This window comes from Equus quagga, chromosome 6, assembly GCF_021613505.1.
Source record: "Equus quagga isolate Etosha38 chromosome 6, UCLA_HA_Equagga_1.0, whole genome shotgun sequence".
NCBI lineage: Eukaryota > Metazoa > Chordata > Mammalia > Perissodactyla > Equidae > Equus > Equus quagga.
The window spans coordinates 117,242,618-117,263,902 of record NC_060272.1 but is presented as its reverse complement, the minus strand read 5'-3'; the positions used below and the strand labels follow the sequence as shown (position 1 = coordinate 117,263,902).

The window sequence follows — 21,285 nt, the reverse complement described above, 5'->3', positions numbered from 1 at the left end:
TAATGATCATGCCTTGCTGCTGTTGAGAAGCTTTCAACAGTTTTGACTGTTGGTGGAAAACAGGATAGATAGCAACTCTTTATGGTGTAGGATGGGACCCTTCCTGTTATAGTTCCTATCGGCCAGTCCATCCCTGTCATTCGTCATTGCCCTACAAGATCCTACCTTATGTTCTAGTCAAACTGGGTCACTTCTCTAGGAAGATTATGTGTTCTTCAATTCCAGCACAAATGCTGGCTCTGCTTAGAAACTTTCTCTTACCACACCAGCTGGAAGGAATCTCCTTTGCTAAGTCCTGTAGGATTCTGCGGCTGCTTCTCTTATCACAGTCTGTTTTATTAAGGTTGTTTTTGTACGTCGCTTATCTCCTGTACTGGATTGTAAACTTCTTGTGAGCAGGGATGGTGTCTTAACTTCATGTTCCCCACACCTTCTTATACTTAGCAAGGAGGGCTTTGATCAATATTCCCTAACAGTGGCTAAAAATGTTTAATTTAAAATGTCTCTCTTTCTAATAAATGGAAGAAAAAGGAACTAGAAACTGAGCTAGTCAGGGCAAAAGTGTATCCCTTATCAATTAGCAAATTATTCCGTTGTTCCCACTCTGTTACTTTCATTCTCTCCAGGGTTTGTTTGTGTAATGGTTGGCTGCTGTCAGCATTAGCGACAATTAATACTTAAAAAGTGTTTGGGTGGTCAGAGGAGTATGTTATATTTGCAACTTTTTTTTTAATCTGTCTTGATGTGCTCACTGCCTCCAAGTAATACCTATCTGCAGGCTATGTGTAATTTCTTCCCCATCTCTTAGCAGGTACTCAGTGTCCGCCCCCAACGACCCAGCCCCAAACAGCCATAATTACAAATCAGAGGACAGGCTCAATGAGCAAGACTGGCGAGCATGTTTCAGCATCCCATGTTGTGGGGTTGATCCTTCTCAAGTTGAGGGATGTTGATCTTTTACATTTAAGCCCCTTGGACACACACGTACACACACACACACGCACGCATGCACACTCTTGCACTGCCTAGTTAAGATCTCTCTCACCTAATTATTCTTTCTCCCACCCTTTTACTGTCTTTCACATTCATCCTCATTCTGTAAAACTTAGATATTTACTTGATTCCTCACCCTTTCTACCTCTGAAGAAACTGCTGCCAGCAGTACATTTAGTGGCAGTTATTGGAATGATTTTTTTTTTTTAAAGATTTTATTTTTTTTCCGTTTTCTCCCCAAAGCCCCCCGGTACATAGTTGTATATTCTTTATTGTGGGTCCTTCTAGTTGTGACATGTGGGATGCTGTCTCAGCGTGGTCTGATGAGCAGTGCTATGTCCGCGCCCAGGATTTGAACCAACGAAACACTGGGCCGCCTGCAGCGGAGCGCAAGAACTTAACCACTTGGCCGCGGGGCCAGCCCCTGGAATGATTTTTGACTGTGATAAATCTGCCGCCTTCTGTCCCTTCCCTTTTCTCTCCCACCCCGTTATTTTTCTTTTCCTTCCTTTGACTTTTCTTTCTCTCACCTAGTCCTAATTTATTATCACTATTTTTAGTAGTAGTACCACTAACCGTAGCAGCAGTAAACTTTTAGAACTGAGGTATAACGTGCATATAGGAAAGTGCACAATCCTAAGTATATACAGCTCAGTGCATTTTTGCAAAGTGATCACACCCAGAACCACCAAGCAGACGGAGATACAGAACATTTACCTGGACCTCAGAAGCTTTCCTTGGACCTGTTGCAGCCACTGCTCCCCACCGAAGGTCATCACTGTTCAGACCTAAGTCACCTGTTAATTATTCCTATTTTTAACTTGCTGTTAATGACTGTCTGGCATCTTTTGGGTTTCTTAATTTTCAAAACAGTCTCTGAGTTCGTTCAAATTTGCTTTATTTCAACATTTTCCCATTTAAATATGTATGTATATAAAATAGTTGGGGATTTTTGAAGATTTTGAAACTTCAGGTATACTGGTCTTTCAGTTTTTGAATTTACTTTTTAGGTTTGTGAATTTCTTATAAGGGGTACCATCAAGAGGGTTGCTGTTTTGTGTGACAATTCTGAAAGCAGCGTTGGATTTCCTGGGTGTCGGTGAATCTCAATCTTCCTTCCTGACGGTAATTTAAACTATTATTATGACATCTTCAGGGGAGCTGTAAGCTGCTTGGTCTGCAGACTTCGGAAGGAAGTAAATAAATAAATTAATACTATCTTTACAATCCTTGCAGCTCTTCATGGTCATACAAAAGCAATCCCTCGGTCTCTGCTGCCCAGCCTGTTTTTGAAACTCACTTAAGGAAACACGTCACTGGTTTCTTTTCCTCTAGAATCTTTTCTTATAAAACATTGACTTTAGGTTATAGTAGGAAGAAGCCACTGTCACTGTTTGTACCTGAGAGGAGATGAATAAAGTTACTTTTTTGTTTTTAGACCAAAAAAACAGGCTAGGTAAAATGGTTGATCTTTTGAAGGCTCAAGATTTATGCTGACCTCAGATGCTTTTGCATCTGCAAATGTCTTGATTTCGAGGATTCATCATTTTTCTAACATTTTATAAAGTACCTCATCTACCACACCCTACCCAAATCTTTTTTTTTTAAATTTTCATAGTGTATCAAGGGATTATGGCATTTGGATATATCCTTGATGTTTTTCTCTGAAATTGAGCTCCTGATTAGGCTGTCAGCAGATGCTGTGTAGCAGTGATTCTAGTTGGTACAGAGACAAGTGTCAACCAGAGCGGTTTCTCCCCTTTGCCATAGAAAGATGAAGCGTTTAGGTAGTATTTGCTTACAGGGGGTGTTCATGCCACTGTTGAAAGTAATTTAAACCTGTGTCCTATTCAAACCTTGTAGTCGGAGGCCTGTTTTCCTCTCTTCGTCTGAGGTCACATAATGATGTTTCAGTGCACAGGCTTTCTCCCTCAGTGTAGGTGATCAATTATTTTTGGTGTGGCAGGTACTATTTTTATTTTTTGCCACGTGCTCTAATACGGTATTCCTGTGAGTAAACACCAGAGCATTTAGAACCCACACTGCTTTGGCAAAAAACAAACTAACGAAAAACCTAAGATATGCCTGCATATCTTGTTTACAACTTGGACCATGATCTTGTGCCCTGAAATCTTCAGGCTCTTCTGGCTGAGGTTCCTATATGTTGAAATGCCCAGCCCAGGCTGTCAGGGCCATCTGGAGAAGGTGTGGTTGTAAACACGATGTAACATGTACAATTTTAACATAGTATAGGAGAGAGGGGCCAGAGATTGAGAGTGGCAATCAGAGAGGACAACACAATTTTTTTCTTCTTTCATTTGAATCTGTAAAGATCCTTAACTGCATTTTGAATTAGTTAATCCATGAGTTGTTAACCTGAATTTATGTCCCAAGTTTTTAGAGAATAAGCAGTGTCTGCAAAGAGAAAGATTTATAGAAGAATACAGGTACATAGTTCAGTTCATCCACACATCAGTGGGCACTAGGTTAGATTCAGTAGCTGGCATGCATGCATCATCTTTTTAATTTGTATTAAAGGCAGCTACATTGAGGTTTGTCTAGATCATCTAATAAATTGAAACACAAATTGTTAACTAAGAAAAGTTTTCAGTTTTCTTAAAATTTAAATACAGGGATCCAACTACTATAATTCGAAAGTTTTCTTCATGATCATCTCAACTTTACTGCTGTGGAACACTTGGCTGTTCTTGAAAGAGGGCCACTTCATCCCTTATCAGGCTGGTAATGGAAGGAAATTCAGAGCCAGTGGAGAGGGCAAGGATTTAGGTGTAAATGACTGGTGAATCCTAATTGTGAAGATGAGCACCTTGATATGCAGAGATGTGTTTATATCGGAACTGTATCTTAACAGCTGTTTTTAAATCTCGCCTCCTCCTTTCCCCTTAAAACATGCAGGCACAGCAGAGTAATATTTCATCTTTTTGAGTGTTTTTTTGGGGGGTGAACTTTTCACTGTCCTCCCATCAAATTACATATGTGACCCAAGGGAACACAGGCAACTTAGATTATGATATAATTATTCACCAAGGGAAACCCTCAGTTGAAATTATTGTTAGTTTTACTTTTTCTCTTTTCTTTATAGCGAGTCAAAAATTTCCCCCCTTAACTTCACAAAGAAAATGAAACTTTACACAGTAAAGTAGGGATGGCAGGTTTCACAATGGAAAAAGGTCGCTGTCAACTTTTTTCCTAAGGAATATGGAAATTTGGGTGGATTATCTGTTCAGAGGAGGTTTCCTTTATTAATTCTTTTTCCTTTTTTCACTTAAGACATCTGTTAACATTTCACACAGCCCAACAGATGTTGCAAAGCAAGTCCCATACTTTGTTCTCAAGAAAAATGCCATTTCCTCAATTGGTTCCCCCCACCTCTGTGATTGGTCTCAGCCTGCTTCTTCTGCATAATTTGCATATATTAAGTTATAGACCTTAAAGTCGTATGAATTTGTGGCTTCAGCTTTATTTTTATACGGTAAAGTCTGATTTGATTAGAAACTAGTTTACATGTTGCTTTAGAGTTAAGAGAGGCCGTAACATTTAAAAAAATCTCTTTTGAGAGTGGTAACCTAATTCCACCTATAGGATCAGATAGCCAATTATTAAATTTTTTTTTCCTATAGAATAAGTGAATTACAAAAGCTCGGGTTGTTTTGCCATAAGGAAGTCCTGATTGTCATGTGATGTGGAGCGTCATTTTTATTATTTTGGCAAGAACAGGGACAGTTTTGTCTTGACAAGCCATTAGATGAATACCAGCATGTGTCACATGAAAAACCACTGATCTTTAACCTAGCTCTGTACTTAACCAAGCCTTGAAAATGAACAGTGAATAAAAGAAGAGCAAAGGCCAGTTTACTGTCATTACAGATTACAGAGTCTGTTAACAGCTGCTGAGCTGAACCCAGGGAATTCCAGGTATTGTTCTGTGAACCAGAAGTCCTGGAGATGCTTGTTAAACTGGGTATATAAATTATACATTTATTTGATATTTGCTTAGGATTTACATTGTTGGAAACATAGCTAGAAAAAATGAAAATCCTTGAGTGCTTTTGCAGTGTACTAAATTCATGCCTTTATCACAAAACCATATATATTTACATAGACCCATCTCAGTGAGGTTTCCCTACCCCCAGTTTCGGAACTTGTTTTAAGAAAGCAATGTGCTTTTAAAGAAATGATGAATAAGTATTAGGAAGAAAAGAAAAAGCATGCAATATCACCCCCCCTACACCCCCCCCCCAAAAAAAACCCCACCCGCAAACATACATACAAAACAAAATCTGTTGGTCATTTGTTTCTTCAGGCATTTATTGTGGCTGATATTGGTACCAACATGTGATTTTTCTTTTTCAATGGAGGGAAAAACCTAAATCCACCTCAATACCCAAATATTGAAAAGATCAGTAACATTTTCAACAGTCAGTGGTGGGAATTAGTGCTTACAGAGCTAACAAGAACGAACACTTTCTTACTCTGCTGGTGGAATTGCATTGTACCTCCCTGTAGTCTTGTTATCCCACACTAACTGAAATGCAAATTCTTTGCAACTAATTGGATCTCGTTGAGGGTACATGCACAGTATGTAGTTATATGCAAAAAGGTTTAAAAAAATAAAATTTTTCTGTAATTATAACTTTTAATTACTATCAAAAACATTGGCATCTATAGTACAGGTTCAGAATATATATATGTCTAACTTTTTTACAGATTACTCAAAAATATGAGCTATGAAATGCTTAGTAAGGTACCAGCTCAAAAGTTAGGGGGAAAACGTTTATTTACTGCAATCTATAAGTTGGATTTTATGAAAGTCCTGTGAAAATGAAGTTTTTTTGAAGTTTAGGATTTAGTATCTTTGAGCCAGTATACTGAAGTCATATTAATAGTGTAATCCGTTTCTCGGGACATTTTAAATGTTAAAACATCTGAAATCACTTGCAAAAGCTGTTGTCTTTTTGTTTTTCCCTTCGGTTCTCCAATCTACTTTATTTATTTATTTATTTTTAAAGATTTTATTATTTCCTTTTTCTACCCAAAGCCCCCCGGTACACAGTTGTATATTCTTCGTTGTGGGTCCTTCTAGTTGTAGCATGTGGGACGCTGCCTCAGCGTGGTTTGATGAGCAGTGCCATGTCCGCGCCCAGGATTCGAACCAACGAAACACTGGGCCGCCTGCTGCGGAGTGCGCGAACTTAACCACTCGGCCACGGGGCCAGCCCCTCTCCAATCTACTTTAACACTGTAAGCTGCATTTGAGTTTCCTACGTTGTGTAAGGCTATTTCTGCTACGTGTTGTGGTGAGGTGGAGGTATTCACACTCCCATAATGTGCTTAATAACTTGGGTGCCATTTAGACCTAGTTGGTGTGCTTCTTAATTTCTATGTTCCATCTCTCACTGTCAGTCAATGTGGGAAAGCCAACACATAGCCTTTCCTATTTATGATTCTTTAACCTGAAATACATGGAATCAGGGAAACAAAAAAGCAATACTGTGGAAGTGATGCCTGCTTCCACCCGCTAGTTTTAAAAAAACTTGAACACAAACGATTCCAGACAGTTATTCCATAATCCGCAGACTACATAGCAAATGGACACACTCAAAAGTCATCTTTGTGCCTTGTTGGGTATACTTTTTGTATCTGTGCTTAAACCGATGTAGGTGTCTTGCTTGCTAGCTAGAAGATGATTCTAAGATCAAGGACTCTACATGCTGTGTTTATATATGCAAGTGAGTGGCAAGTTCAAATCATGCATTTTGGGGATTTCTAGAGGAGTCAGATTTGTATTTCCAAAACTTGATTTAAAAATGTTCGAAACTTCAAATCTGCAAAGCATAGCATGCGTATATGCTTGAGGTTTTTGTTTTAGTTTACTCATTTATTTATTAAGTCTTTGGGTTAATTGCCCTCTTATCATAATAAAGCTTGTCCTCTTTGTAAACTAGTCTCACAGACTCGCTGAAATTTTGTTTGATCAACTCCATTTAGCAGGTGCAGCATCGTGTGATAGATTTGTTGGGAAAAAATATTTTAAACCTTAGAAAGCTATCCTGGTCCTTTTGACGCTTGTTCCCTGGCAGTAATATGCAGGTACTAGTTACACGGCAGACCTGTTCCATCTAGAGCAACCTCAAACCTTGATATCTGAGAGAGCTCAGTTTGCCCATGCTGGGTAGCATTTTGTCAGAAGAGTGCTGGCCCGGCAGACCACATTTGGATGTATTAGCGAGTCAGCCTAATAACCCTGTACAGACTGTATTGATTTTCTAGGAAAGAGTTTATGAACTAAATAAACTTGGGGTTGGTGTCTTAATAAACTGCTTCTCTCAGTCTGTCACATTTAGTTACGGAGCTGTGCAGTTTAGGGGGAAAAAAGGCTAATTCTGTTACAGATTGTTCACAGCAGGGTCTCCAAATTAGCCCTTTGTTTTGTAATGCCACCTTGCTTGGGCCCGCTTTGAGCACATTTCTCAGTTTTGCCCTAATGAGTTGCAACACTGATAATGTGGCTGATGATCTTTCATTGATTTCACTATCACTTGCTTGTCTGGTAATTGATCCGTTGCTGAGCCTCTAGTTAATTATATCGGCTTTGACATGGCCCGGTCCACGGGGAATTTCAAGTCTTGAAGAATAACAGTTTTAATAAAAGAGTCTATTACTGCAGGTGCTTGCTGCTGCATGCCAGTTGATTTTTGTGTTGTGTGTGTGTGTGTGTGGTGGTGGGGAGGGAGGGTACCTGGGAAAGAAGACTGCATGACTGAAAGAAAGAAGGGGTGGGGGGTGGCTGGAAGAAGAGGAAGAGGGAGTGAAGGAGAGAGGAAGGAAGGAGGGGGAACGAGTCGGGAGGGAGAGCAAGAGGCAGGCGAGAGAGAACACGCAGGCAAAGCGATACACAGAGCCTGAGAGGAGCGAGGAGGAAGCTTGCTATTGACAGTGTCCTTAAGCCTCCCACAAATAACAGCCATTAGTGGGAAGGTCAGGAGCTGAGCAGGCAGCTTGACTGAGGCACTGAGTGCCACTTCAGAAATCAAGAGGCTAGCAAATTTTAGAGGGCGTTTAAGTGGGTAATAGCTAGCCGTAAAGGTACAGTCACTGTTGACAATTGACTCATTGGGGCTTTTCCTGTCTTCCCCCCTCAAGAATATTTTTATGGACCACAGGTGGACTTAATATATTTTAAGGCAACAATTCTTTGGGTTCTTGTTTGTTTCTTCTCAGATATTGAATTTGCTGCTTTCGAGACTTTTTTGTGCTTAATGGTGGTGAACCGGAGGGAAGTTTAACAGAAAAGCTTTCAGGAGATGTCGGTTCTAGAGGGGAAGGCACATTTGTGTCAACATAGTGTACGTTTTCTCATCTTTTCTCATTGTCCACTAATGACACAGAGCTGCCATTGAAGCTCTTTTCTGTTTCTTTTGTTGTTTCAGAGAGTAAGGTTTATTGTTATTCTTGAGTTAAGGAGGAGCAAGGAGAGTGGTACATTTGTCCTCGATATTTGTAGGTGGTTGAAGATTAATGTTCCTTACATTTTAAGTTTAGGGAAGGATGGCTTTTTCCTGCTGACTACTTTTATGAGATGACATGAATTTAGCTTTCCATTTTGAAGTTACTGTTTATGTACAGTGCATTTTGTTCAGTTCTGCTTTTCCATAAATAAGGTAGATAAATACTACCTAATAAATAGATGTTTTGTTTTAAAACTGGTTTAATTAAAAATACGACATGCTATTGAGGTTGTATTTCATCAGGCAGGAAAATGTTACAGAATTTTCCATAGAGATCTTGAATGAAAAATGGAGTTTTTTATATTCATTACTTTTTGCCTGAAATAGGACAGGCTTTTTTTCTTCATCTTTTTCTTTTTTATGTTTTGAAAGGCTATTGTAGATGCTTCATCCAGGAACTTTAACAAAGAATTTTCTTCTACTTTTGAGCTTTAAGAAAAGATACACTTTTTTCCTTTGCCATTCAGTTTCTTATTGCTTAACAGCCAATTTAGTAATTAACGACCTGAGGAACTGGATATTAAATAATATGTATTTATTTTGCAAATGTTTATTGTGCATCTTCTGTGTTCAAAAAACTGCTAGGTTTATTTATTTACTTTTTAGAGTGTAAGGTCATGTCTCTGTATATTATTTTCTCTAGGAGTTTATATGTGGTTATAAATAGCCCAGCACATACTATATGACTTTTAGGAGCTAACATTTAGATAACAACTGAGCCAACTTTACATTCTCTTACAGCTGAGTATTTTTCTTTCTTCCAGTGTAATTAGAAAAAAAATGTTGAAGCATAGCAGTTTACAAATGTTAAAGCAAAGAGTGATGTCAGATATTGCATGTTATACCCGAAAGCATTGTTGGGAAAAATTCTCTAGGAAGGGCCCCAGCTTCTCCTGGCCCCGTGGACTGTCCATAATCATGGTGCTGCTTGAAGTGTGCATAAGTGTGTATCTATCCGTGTGTCTGGAGAGGGGTTAGTGCAGGGTGTCATTTGGTGCCTGACAGTGGAACAGTGCAGTTGACTCTTAGCTCTGCTATCCAATGACATGCAGTGGCTGAGAGTTTGAAGCTGATGGTTGGGTCTCCAGTGCTGCCTGCACACCTGACAGGCAGCTGTTAAACCGAGCAAAGGCAAGCTCGGGGAGTCACAGTCTATGCATAAATGATAGGGGTATCTGTGCAGAAGGTGCGAAAGCAGCTCTGACCCCCTCCCTCCCCCAAATCTCCCCCTTCCCAAATGAAATGCACAGTTCAGCCAGCTTCTTAACTACACTACACTCCTGCTACTGGCTGCCAAGAGGCTCAAAAAATCCACCTTCACTTTTCAGTCAGAAGAGGCAGAAGTGGATGTGAGAGAAAGAGAGACACAGAGAGACAGAGAGCCAAAGAGGGCAAGAGACTTGACTTTAAGAGACTCCTGTACTGACAACTCCATGCAGTTCGGAACCAGAACGACTGCGGCTGAACCAGGGTTCATGGGGACATGGCAAAACGCTGATACTAACCTCTTATTCAGAATGTCCCAACAGGTAAGTTACTTTCTTTCTTTCTTTTTTTTTTTTTTAAAGAAACCTTGAATTGTTATGTGCACTTTTGTTTCTGGGATTCTTCTTTCTCCACATTTTTACGATGCTGACTTCGTAGTTGGGCTCTCTTTTGTCATAACTGTGTGACTGGAATGTGCAGGGCGACTTCACGCTCTCCCTGAGGGCTCCTTCCAGGAAAAAAGGGGAAAGGATCCTGAAGAGAAAGGAAGCCAAGGCATTGGGTGCAAAGTTTCACAGGACAGCCTGGGTCCAGGGAAGACTGAATTTATTTCTTTGTTTTGTGTTAAAAATTAAAACAAAAAAAGCCACCACCCCCTACCCCCCCACAAATGTCGCTTTCGCTCTCCGTGAATCACTTCGTCCAAGTGTCTGCTGCCAAACAGTCAGAAAGGCGGGGGCCCCTCCGCACGCCCGGCGACTTCCTCCGACCGCGCGCCGCGCCGAGGCCGGGCCGGCGGCGGGCCGGGCAGGGCCGCGGTCCCCGCTCCTCCGCGCCGCCACCATCACCGCCACGGCCGCCGCCGCGCTCGCCCTGCGCTCCCCGCCGTGCCGCTCCGGCTCCCGCCCGCCCGCCCGCCGGCGCACTCACATCAGGCGCAGCCTCGGCGTCCTCCCCGAGCCGCTCCTCCGTGCGGCCGGGGCTGTGCGGGCTCCGCCGGGCGAGCCGGCGCGCGAGTGCGAGGCGGGCGGCCACCGCTCATTAATCACCCGGCCGGCGAGCGAGCCGGCGGCCGGACCCTGCGCTCCTCGGCGGCGAGCCGCGCCCCGCGCGTCCGGCTCCTCTTGCACAATTGCTGCTCGGCGGCTCCGAGGGGGAGCGAGGGGGAGAGGAAGCGAAGGGAAACAACCCAGAAACTTTCATCTTGGACTGCGCTCAAGCGAGGGAGGGAAGTTCCCTGGTGCCTCCCTCCTAGACGCGTCTTGCTTTTTAAAAGCCTACCCCAAACGCACACAAAGCAAGTTAGGATGATATTATCAGCCACGCAGCGTGAAAGTATTGCTGAGAAATAGACTTGAATTTTAAGTGCATGGCCGTTAAGAAATTGATATTGTTCCACTCATTTAAAAGAAATATTTCAACTGCTTTCTTAAAAAAAAAAACCAAAACCTGTTTTGCTTTGAAGAGTTCGTGAGAATTAAATACTTCATTGCATTAATTTAGCGTTTTGAAAGTATTGATACTGGAGGAAAGAAAAGAATTTGCCAAGCTGTAAACTACTCCAAGTTTAGAAATACATCTGCAGAAGATGGTGCACAGAGCCAGGGTTTTGTAGCATTTAGCTAGCGAACAGTTTTATCACACCGTTTTAGATAGGATAAATGCATTTGAATAAGGTGTATTTTGACATATCCTGTAGAGGGACCCTGATTACTGCTGATACAGTAAGCTGGGATTTAAATGCAATCAACATAAACCCAATAAGCAACTCTTTATGTGCAATTTCCCATCCTTGCAAGTTAAAAAGTTCATTTCCTCCCAGAGATACTCCTTGTCATTGCAGAATGCTTTGAGAGGTGTGTTTCTGGGGCACATTCCTGCCTGGTGGCTCTCTTCGTGCTGGAAACACAGAGTGTATTTTTACTGACCTTAGGACTAAATAACTTGTGCCTCTCTTTGAAAATTAATTGTCACCTTCAGGATTTTCTTTGAGTTAGTGGAGGTCAAGTAAGTGTGTGTGTGTGTGTGTGTGTGTGTGTGTGTGTGTGTATGTGTTGGAAGGGAAGATTGGTTTAGGTCTCCCTCTAGCTAGAAAAGAGTTAATAAAACCAGATAGAGATAATGATCAATTGATAAATGGCTATTGAACCACATAGATGGTGTTAGATTGCTTCTTTGGCACTAGCCCATTTCCAAGTAGATTTGAATCTAAGGAGACTTTAAGTTGTGGAAAACATTTTAGCTGAAAAACAAATACAAGTAAATTATATAAATGATGGATCAGAATTAGGAAAATCATTTGAAATCGCTGAGAGAGAGAAACTTGTACAACGAAGCTATTAGGATGTCTTTGATTCAGTTGTTTGACTCTGGGTGTATAAAGCTCTGTCTTGTGTGTACCTGTATGCATGTGATAGTGTCAGTGACTATATAAAGAGAGTAGAAATATAGGGAAGTAATTTATGCATAATGGATGCTATATAAAACTATATAATATTATGCTATTTACTAAACATAGTAGTACGATAAAGGAAAAAAATCACAATTTAAAAAAGTGTTGTGATTTAACTATCGTTTATATGTTTTCTTTATTTTTTGGTTTAGATGCAGTTAGTGACTCCCCTCCCCTTCTTTTTTTCCTGTCATGGTTACTAAATGTTTACCTCCTGTGCATTTTTGGAAAGCATGTAAAAGAGGGTATGAGTTTACATGCTTTTTTTTTTCCTCCTTCAGGATGACATTTTAGTTTGTATAAATATTGTGTAAACTTAAATTTAAACTGTGTGTGTAAAGGTAAAAATATATGTGCTGTACGTGTTTAATGTTTATTTTCCTTACCTATAGTCCATCAGCAATGCTGATTCAGTGTGTGTGTGTGTGTGTGTGAAAGCACGCAAGAAAGACACTTTTCTTGAAATGATCTCTCTTGAAGCCAACAGTTTCACGAATTACTAGTTTCAATATACACATTAAGCCAGCTTTTGTCTTACTTACTAAAGAGAAAAAGTTTGTCCAGTTTAATCAAGTATACAGAATTCTGTATATCTCCTTGCTAGGACATAAAGAGGTTTTCTATATCATGATTATTTTAATTTCTAAGAAAAAATTGTTTTGGTTCATAAAATGAATAAAACGTATTGGGTATTTTTTTTTATTTCAAAGTTTCCTGTAATAATATAAAAATATTAGATTTACCTGATCATTTTTTTAGATATTAGGAAAGACTGACTGGTAGGTTTCGAAACTGAATTAAAGAGAATTCACCACCAGTATGTAACTGCAGCAAAACTTGTAGTGGGAAATATCTCATGAATACTGAAATTTAATAATCTAGGTTTGTGTTTTCTCTAGATAAATTAGGAAGTAGGGATATAAAAATCTTTGTCTTCAGTGACCAAAGTTAGATCCGCTTATATGTAAATCTTTCAGTCTGTCTAATACTAACAAAAAGACATCACAATCTGAAGCCAGTTTAAACTTGGTGAAATTAAGTATGTTCCCCCTAAAGTTCGAGTGTGACAGTTTGACTGCATTTTCCTGCCTCGATACCTTTTTTCTCCCATATTCAAGTATGATTTTTTCCAAAGGGGATCATTTTTTCCCATACAGACAAATATTTGATAACCTTAAAGGGCATGACTCTTGACTTTTGTGAAGGGAGCTCTTCTTTGGGTCACTTTGATCAGTGACAGTCGAGAATGACCAGAAACCTTTTGCTCATCTTCTCTGTTAATCTCCTAGACTCCAGAACGTTATTTGCCCATTTTTACCTCATGAAGTATTGTTAAAAGCAGAAAATCAGGCCTGCTTTTGGAATTTTTTTAAAATCGGGTTTTAAAAGGTGGTTTTTCTATTTTTGTAAATATTTTGTGCTCTTTTGAGAAAATAGCAAATAAAATTCTTTGTGGTTACCTGAAGGGATGCAGTAGTCTAATGTATTTTGAAATCTTTTCAGAAATGAAACCGTAACAGGTAAATGGCTATAGCCCATGTTTTACACATTACTAGAGGCATTTACCTTTTATTATTGGTGAGGTATATTTAACCTGTTTCAAATAAAGTGTAGATCCCTTAATAAGGTCTCTTTTCAGACAGGAGTGAAATACTAAGTTAGAATTATAAATGACTCTCTGCATCGTTATGTAGTAATTTAGGATTCACCCAATGATGTAACACAATTAACAACATAATTTCATTGTGAAACTGTGTCTTATTAAAGAACAACTGTCTGACATTCTCTTACAGTTGCTTTATTTAACTTCATGCAAATATTATTAGTAGTGACATTTTTCTATTGTGCGTTAGATTCTCTCATTAGCATGATGTGTTAGTTATCACCAGAGAAATCATTTCCTAGATAGGTGAGGGGCAAACCAAGAAAGCTAAAAATTAAATCAACGATTTACATTAATACCAGAGCATCTGCTCACCAGAGATATGACAGAGTAAAGCAAACTTTCTTACTAATATAAAATCTAGCACATTTCAGAGAAATGATAAATAAAATATATTGTAAGAAATATATAATAACATTGCTAGAATCCATTTAAAAGCATGTTCCATATGAATTTTTCTCCTAGTAGTATTTCAGTTCTTTGTATTCACGTAGGCAAACACAGTTTCAGTTTGTTGAGTCTGTATTTTGAAGTGGAAATGGTGGTTTTGTCTGCCTTCCTACCTGTCCCCTTCAGTAATTTGAATATTTATTCACTAACAGTTAAAAGGCACATATACAGTTTTTCTTACGATTCACATGCCTAATTGTATATGGTGGTTTGATTCTTCTTTATAGTTCATACAATACATTTTTATTCTAAATTCTATCCTACTCATGTAGACATCCCTTTAACATAGGATGTATGTTCTTATTTAATCAGAGCCCTGAGTAAAGCAGTTGATAGTTAATGGTCTTTGAAAATGACTTTCATTGCCAGGCATCATCCCTCCTTAGGTTTCTGTACTTTTCCCGCCTCCCTTTTCACTCCCCTTCTTACAGTTGGTGTATTTTAGTAATCAGGTCTTACTAAAAAAGGATTAAATTGACCAAACTTATGGTCTTGATGCTAAAGTAAATATTTGTATTATATTAGGAGGCGTGTAATTTCAGCCTGTTGAATTACTAGGCTGCCACCTCCAATTTAGTTCCCCTCTCTAATTTGAGTGATAATGTGTTTTATTTTGAACTTTTTAACTATAGACACATATTCAAATATAATTCTTAACCTCCATTCTGATAATATAACACTAAAACTGGAATATTCGGGTAATGGTTAAAAAACAAATTGTAGCATCAAGACAGGTGCTTGTGTGTTGATCTGTACTTTGTAAGTCTGTGTATACCAGGCAGACTTCACTTAACAGATACTGACTAATTTGTATTGCAATGGGAAAGTCGTAGGTCATATACATGGTGTTTATGTACATGTGAATGAATGCAAGTAAAGCATCCCCAAACGTATTCTCAGATGTGTATGTGCTAAATATTAAAAACCTGTGCACAAATTTCAGGTTCATTTTCAACACGATACGTTAAGTGAATTTGAACATAGTAGGTGATGATTTTGAAATTATTTTTCTCATATTTCTGTCTTCTGCACACTGGTTCTGTGTGTTTGTATAATTTGTAAAGCCCTTTGCTAGGGTGAGTCAAGTAACCACAGTTGAAAAATAAATCCCTAAAGGTGCGGATATCTTATCTATAATTGTAGGTATTTTTCATAATTATATTTATGAGTGTATCTTAACATTCACTGATAAATCCAATTATTCATGCATGGCTTTATGGAAATCTGATTAATATAGTGACAGGACAGATTTGGGCTACCACAGCAGCACATCCTCCCACTCCCGTGTCAGGGTTAAGAGCCGCGGCAAATCCTCCCTAGCTAATTAGATGCTGAGTAAGGCATCTCTGAGAAGTTGGGGCAAAAGGGAATGGGTCATAGCCAAAGCAGGATTGCAAGGACTCCTGTGGTAGTGAAAGCATGCAAGTTTGCCAGGTCGTTGTGACACAGGGAGCTGATTCCAAAGGAACAGACCATTACAGATAGTGAACTGGCGTCATCCACTTCAGTGAAAAACAAAATTTCCAGTGCTTCTCCCTTCCCACCTTAGACCCGTCACACAATCTCATTTAAAGAACCTTAGATTGGGCATCCGCCTTTGTAAATCCGCAGAGCTTTTGAGAGAATGTTCCTTATAAACATGACTTGCTAATGACTCTGAACAGCTGAAGAGGTATTTTCTCAACTTGAGACTCCAGATGAGAATATATATGTATATATCAAAAGGAGTGAGAGAAGAAACTGGAATTTGCTTTTAGTTTGTGTCCATAAGTTGAATCAGAGGGTGTGAACTGATCTAGGAATTAACTCCTTTTGTTCCAGAGTGTTGTCAGGGGAACTTTGTGGTACTAGGGAGAAAAGAGTGAGTCGTGGGATGACTTTCTCAGTGAGAGAAATTTTCTCTGGAACTCCCTGCTTGTTATTGTCCAAAGAACTTGGAATATAATGGTTCCAAGATTTCCTTCACGTGAGGTTTGGAGCGTGGCTTACGTGCGTAGAATGAATTCTTCACCACACGAAAATCCCCCTCGTACCTCTTGTAATATGTTTTTGCCACTATATGACCACTCTTCCTCTAGGCTCTGGTCAGAAAAAAATGATTGATCTCACCCCTGTCTGCCAGTGCTGAAGCCATATTTATTTCCCGAAAAGCAGCTGGGTTCCACATTTTGCTTGGTGATCCTCATCCACTGAAGGACCAGGGAGAGCAGGAGAAGGGGATTCAGAGACCCTTTCAAGGGACTTTGGCTTCTATTTTTAAGCCTTAGAGAAATAAAGGAAAAGAGGCCTAATTCGGGAATAGCAACCTTTATATCCTGACATACAAGTAAAACATTGTATGAAAAAGGGACTTTTTTCTTATAAGGCAAACTAATAAACAGGCAGGAAAAATAAGATGAGAAAACATTCTGAACAAGTCAAGCTCTAAGAAGTTTTAATATGTGCAGATGACATCCCCAAAATGATGCCTGAGGCTATGACCTCCAAGGTACCCACATCTCACTGAGCATGATGTGTACTGCCTTCTCCCTTCCCAGGTTTAAAAGGAAGTTTAGAGAATAGGAAAAATAAGAGTATTGATTCTTTTTTAATTTGTACATTCCCTGTAGGAAGCCTAGTAAATTTCATAGTGTACATTCAAACCCTAAGGTGAAAAATTTATGGCTGGAGTTCATTTAGGTAAGGACAGTGTGCAATGTCGTTCTGTTCAAACACTCTGTGTAGCATTTCATGCCACAAAGTCAAAGATCAGGAGGAGAGAGGAAGCACTGTATCATTTCTTCATTCACAGAGCCTTCCTTAATGGAAATGCTTGTGGAAAAACAACACATTACTCAAACTGGCCAGCTTAGAAATCAGATTCTCAGCTTATTAATCATCATTCCAATTAAAAAAAAGAATTGATCCTTTAACAACAAAATAATATCCTTTTGTTTTTCTTTAATTAAGCCCATCAGTTTTTCATTTCTCTCTGTTAAGAAAATGAAAATAAGCTTGAACAGTAGGAAGTTCCTCATTGAAATACTGATTCTCTTGAGCATATCTGACATCTTATTTACTCAATATTTTTGGACTGCGGTGTTATTTTGCTACTGTCTTTAGGGTTTGCCTGTTGTTTGGGGTGGCTGAGGTTGGTTGAAGTCCCATTGCCGTTTGGTTGGCAGCAATTTACTTAATGACCTAAATACATAGTTGGTCTGTTCTTTCTTCCTATTCCTGTTCCCACAGACCTAATTTTTTTTTCACTTTATTCTCCTTTTACCTCATCTGTCTTTTTTCTGAATTTCTCCTTACTTTCACTGGCTCTTTTTTGCCCTAAAATAAAGGAATTGAAATGCACCTGAAACGTTACAGTAACTGAGTTCAAGCATCTTTTTGCCGATACATCATCCCGGCAGAGGTGTGGGAAAGTGGTGCCACCCTTGGATGTGGTCCTCAGTGTGTAGGTGCTGACAGGAAGACTGTCCCGGAGTTTTGCTACGTAAGGGTTCTTTAAGTAAGGGCGTGATAAAAACGTGTAACCAGGGGCCCAGCTTATCATTCAAAGGTGCTGACAGGCAGCTCAATTTGATCCTTTGCCTGTGTAAGAAAGTCCTTAGCTGAAAAGAGATTTTACTTTTCTATTTTTCTCCTTTTTAAAAAAATGTAATTCTTGGATTTATCATCTTGTACAGTTAGACTTACATCTGCACGAGAGAGCGTTTCCTTAGAAAGGGGAAAACGTGAAGTTTTCCTTCAATAGGTTGACGGTATGACTTTGAGACAAACTGCAGTTAATAACAGTTAACAGAAACGTTTAAAAAAGGAACTGAAGTGGTGGCAGGGTGCTAATATTAATAGATGACATTGTGATATTTAAAACCTGCAGTATACGTAACGCAATGAGCAGAATTCACTACTGTTTTGTATTTAGTAAATTTTAACTCATTGTCTTACATGGCAGAGAGATTGTTAAAATTGACAAGGTTAAAAAATATCATTCTAGGTGGGAAAGACATAGCTTCCAGTATTGTACCTGCTGTGCTTTTGTGTGACTTTCATGAAGTTTTCAACTTTATTAAAGTGTCTTGATGGCTATTTGTTCTCTAGACAATTCTTCAAGACTCATATTTGATTATCAGAGTGTGTGAACTGGGGGCTTGCAGAGAAAAGTTTCAGGATAATGAATATTTTACATGCCAAAAATAATTACTTTCAGCTGGCTTAACATAATAACAAAAACTAGTATTAAAATGAGAACCTCCATTAGTAGGATTTTAATAATTTTGTTTTCTTCCATTAAAATTTAAGTAAGAAGGATTTCGTTGACTTAAATCATTAGGATGGGTATTCAGGGCACCTAATCAGGCATAGGTAGAAAAAGCTGCCCACTACCTGCCCTCTGCCAGTGCTGGAGGGCAGTGGACATGACTGCGAGGCCACTTGTAAGATATGGGAGGATAATTATACACTGAGCATATTCATGAAAGTGTCCTTGAGTGAGAATGCCTGCAAACATTCTCTTTGTTGGGCTCATGTCAGAACCTAACTCAAGTGTCAGCTCGGTTATCTGCTGCCTTATCTAATATTGGTTTTCTTTGACTCTTTCTTTTTTAGGTATAAATATTAGAGTGTCAGAAAGAACCCAAACCAAAGTCCTGCTCTAGACTTTGTGGCAAGTCTTACTGTCTTGCTGTGGACAGTATTAAACTCCCACGTTGTTTCGTGGCAGTGCATTGATATGTGGTACACAGACATGCAGAAAGTGTACATCTGTCCCTTGGCTGGTTATGGAATTAAGTGATGTATTTCTAGGTTTGTTGAGGATTTGTGAATGGCTGCCCCAAAGGCAATGAGTGTGTGGATGGCTCATCCTAAAAAAGGAATTCTCCATTTTAGGAATCTCATTTGGAATGATTCCTTATACTTTGTAGCCATTTTGCTCTTCAAGCCTAGCTTTTTGGTGAAGCTCAGTGTCATTCATTGGGAAATAGCCTGATTGATTCTCATTTTGTGAATAGCCATTTTCAACCAGTGAGAAACTACAGTTCTCTTCAAATAAGGTAGAACTAAGCTGGGATAAAGATACCAAGATTAGACTCTTTGACTTAAGCTTCAAACATCTCATCATTTCCCTTTCCAGCCACTTTCTGTTTGTTTTATTGGACAACTTTGGAAAGTAATCATGGGACTGAATAGATCTTAAAATATGTTACCAATCCTATTATCTACTAAACAGAGTTGATTGTGGACAAGAATTTTTTCGTTTATACTTTTTTTTTTTACTTTTATCATAAATTAAGTAGGAAGGGATAGAAAGAGAAGACCAACATCTGGGAGAGCTTGTTTCAGTAGCCAGCCTGGAAGCCCGAACCCTGGCTTCATACAGGTGAGATGTGTTATGGGAATAAAGGCCTTGTGCCTTTAATGAACCCCGCCTGCCTGTCAGCTTGGTTTTTCATGCACCATTCTTGTTCAAATAAGAAAAAGAGAGCGTTCACAGCCTGTGGTGAGATTACAGTAATGAAAATGAAGTGTTAATCTGTTGATAGCAAGCACATCTCATATCCTGCATCCTGGGCCACATTCATGCGTGTATAATATATTCCAGGTTTCTCATGACCAGAGAAGCTTGGATGTTCATTATATTAAAAACACCCTTTTGGCAAAAGTGAGAGGTTGGTTATTTTAACTTGTGCACATAGTTATTTTTAATAATTTCTCAATAAGCCAACTGCTGCCTACCTTCTGAGTCTCTGATAACCCACTGTACCTTATGTGCTAGTATTCCTGTATTTCTGGTCTAATTTTTTTTTTTTTTAACAAATGCAGAATGCTGAAATAAGCCTCAACATAAGCCTAGTTTGAGATACTCTTTTTAGAAATCAGTGATTAATAGAAAGAAGGAAGGAGCTAAGTGAGCACAATACCTTAATCCACATAGAACACAGGTTAAATAATATGAAACATTCATGATCTCATGTTTTATTTTGCACCTTGAAACAATAAAGTGCAAACAAAAAAAATCAAGAGTCTTCTAGAAGTGCTTTATGTATTTGCAGTCAGCTGTCATTTGCAGTCAGGTGAACCTGAGGTGACCAGCTTAAACCTTTGGTCATCGTGGGTGGGAATTAACTGTGTTTTTTCATAAAATTCCCTTTCTAAAATATTACAGTAGATAAAATAACATGAATGAAGTGAATTATACTTTTCCTTGAATTCTGGGTTTTTACCATTTTACTCATTAGTTAAGTTTTAGTTTTTTTTCTAAAGCTATACATTTAAAGAAGAAAGAGATTAAGTTTAGTCTTAGATTATACCAAGATATTTCAAAGAAAAAGAACATGAGCATTTACATGCCTGCTGTCCCATAGGATCATCTCTTTAAGAAGTACCTTGAGAGATGATTTCAAAAGAAGTGTGTAAGTGGTGGGGAGAGGTAAATTAATAATTGAATTCCAGGTGTCTGCTTCTAATTGCTCAACTTTCAAACATAATGAATATAAAGAAAAATGCTTCCTGTAAGGAATATATCATATTGTCGTTCAGATACGGGGCCTAAGACTGTGTTTATGAAACTCCGACTTATGGCATTTTCTCTTTTTCTATTCAACTGGGAGTTAAGGAATGCAGTATGATAATTATGATTTTGCGAACTGTTTACTTAAAGTTGTTCAACTTGTTAAGAATCAAGAGAATTTGGGGATTAAAGTCTGATTGTGAAGTAAATTTGGCATATGTTCAAGGGTTACTTTCTTAAGGTGAAAATGGAAGAAAAATGCTTCTCTCCTAGGAAGGAAACAGCTAATTAAAAAATAATCTTTCAAGAATGTGGGCCAATCATGAAACATAATTTCAGAACACTATATTAAAGTTGACTTCAATTTTACCCTTTTTAATAAGTCAAAAGATGATTGGTCATAGCTTATTTATTGCGTTTCTGTTCTGTACAGTACGTGAGAGGTAGCCTGTTAAGATAGTTAGACAAAACGAAAAAGTACTTTCTTTCCTCC

General features: G+C 38.8%; 1 protein-coding gene across 12 annotated transcripts in view; it reads left to right on the top strand.

The window, feature by feature from the left end:
* BNC2 (basonuclin 2) overlaps positions 1 to 21,285 on the top strand; it is a 423,941-nt gene that overhangs the window by 120,057 nt on the left and 282,599 nt on the right. For 9 of the 12 annotated variants that reach the window (XM_046664177.1, XM_046664178.1, XM_046664175.1 and 6 more), the window contains exon 2: positions 9,851 to 10,051. The exons of 1 other annotated variant lie outside the window; for it this stretch is intronic. In XM_046664177.1, the coding sequence (XP_046520133.1) occupies positions 9,851 to 10,051 (201 nt within the window). Of the gene's footprint in view, positions 1 to 2,098; positions 2,119 to 6,677; positions 6,744 to 9,850; positions 10,052 to 21,285 lie in introns of those variants that run through there. 2 more of the 12 variants (XM_046664186.1, XM_046664176.1) reach the window with 2 other exon arrangements.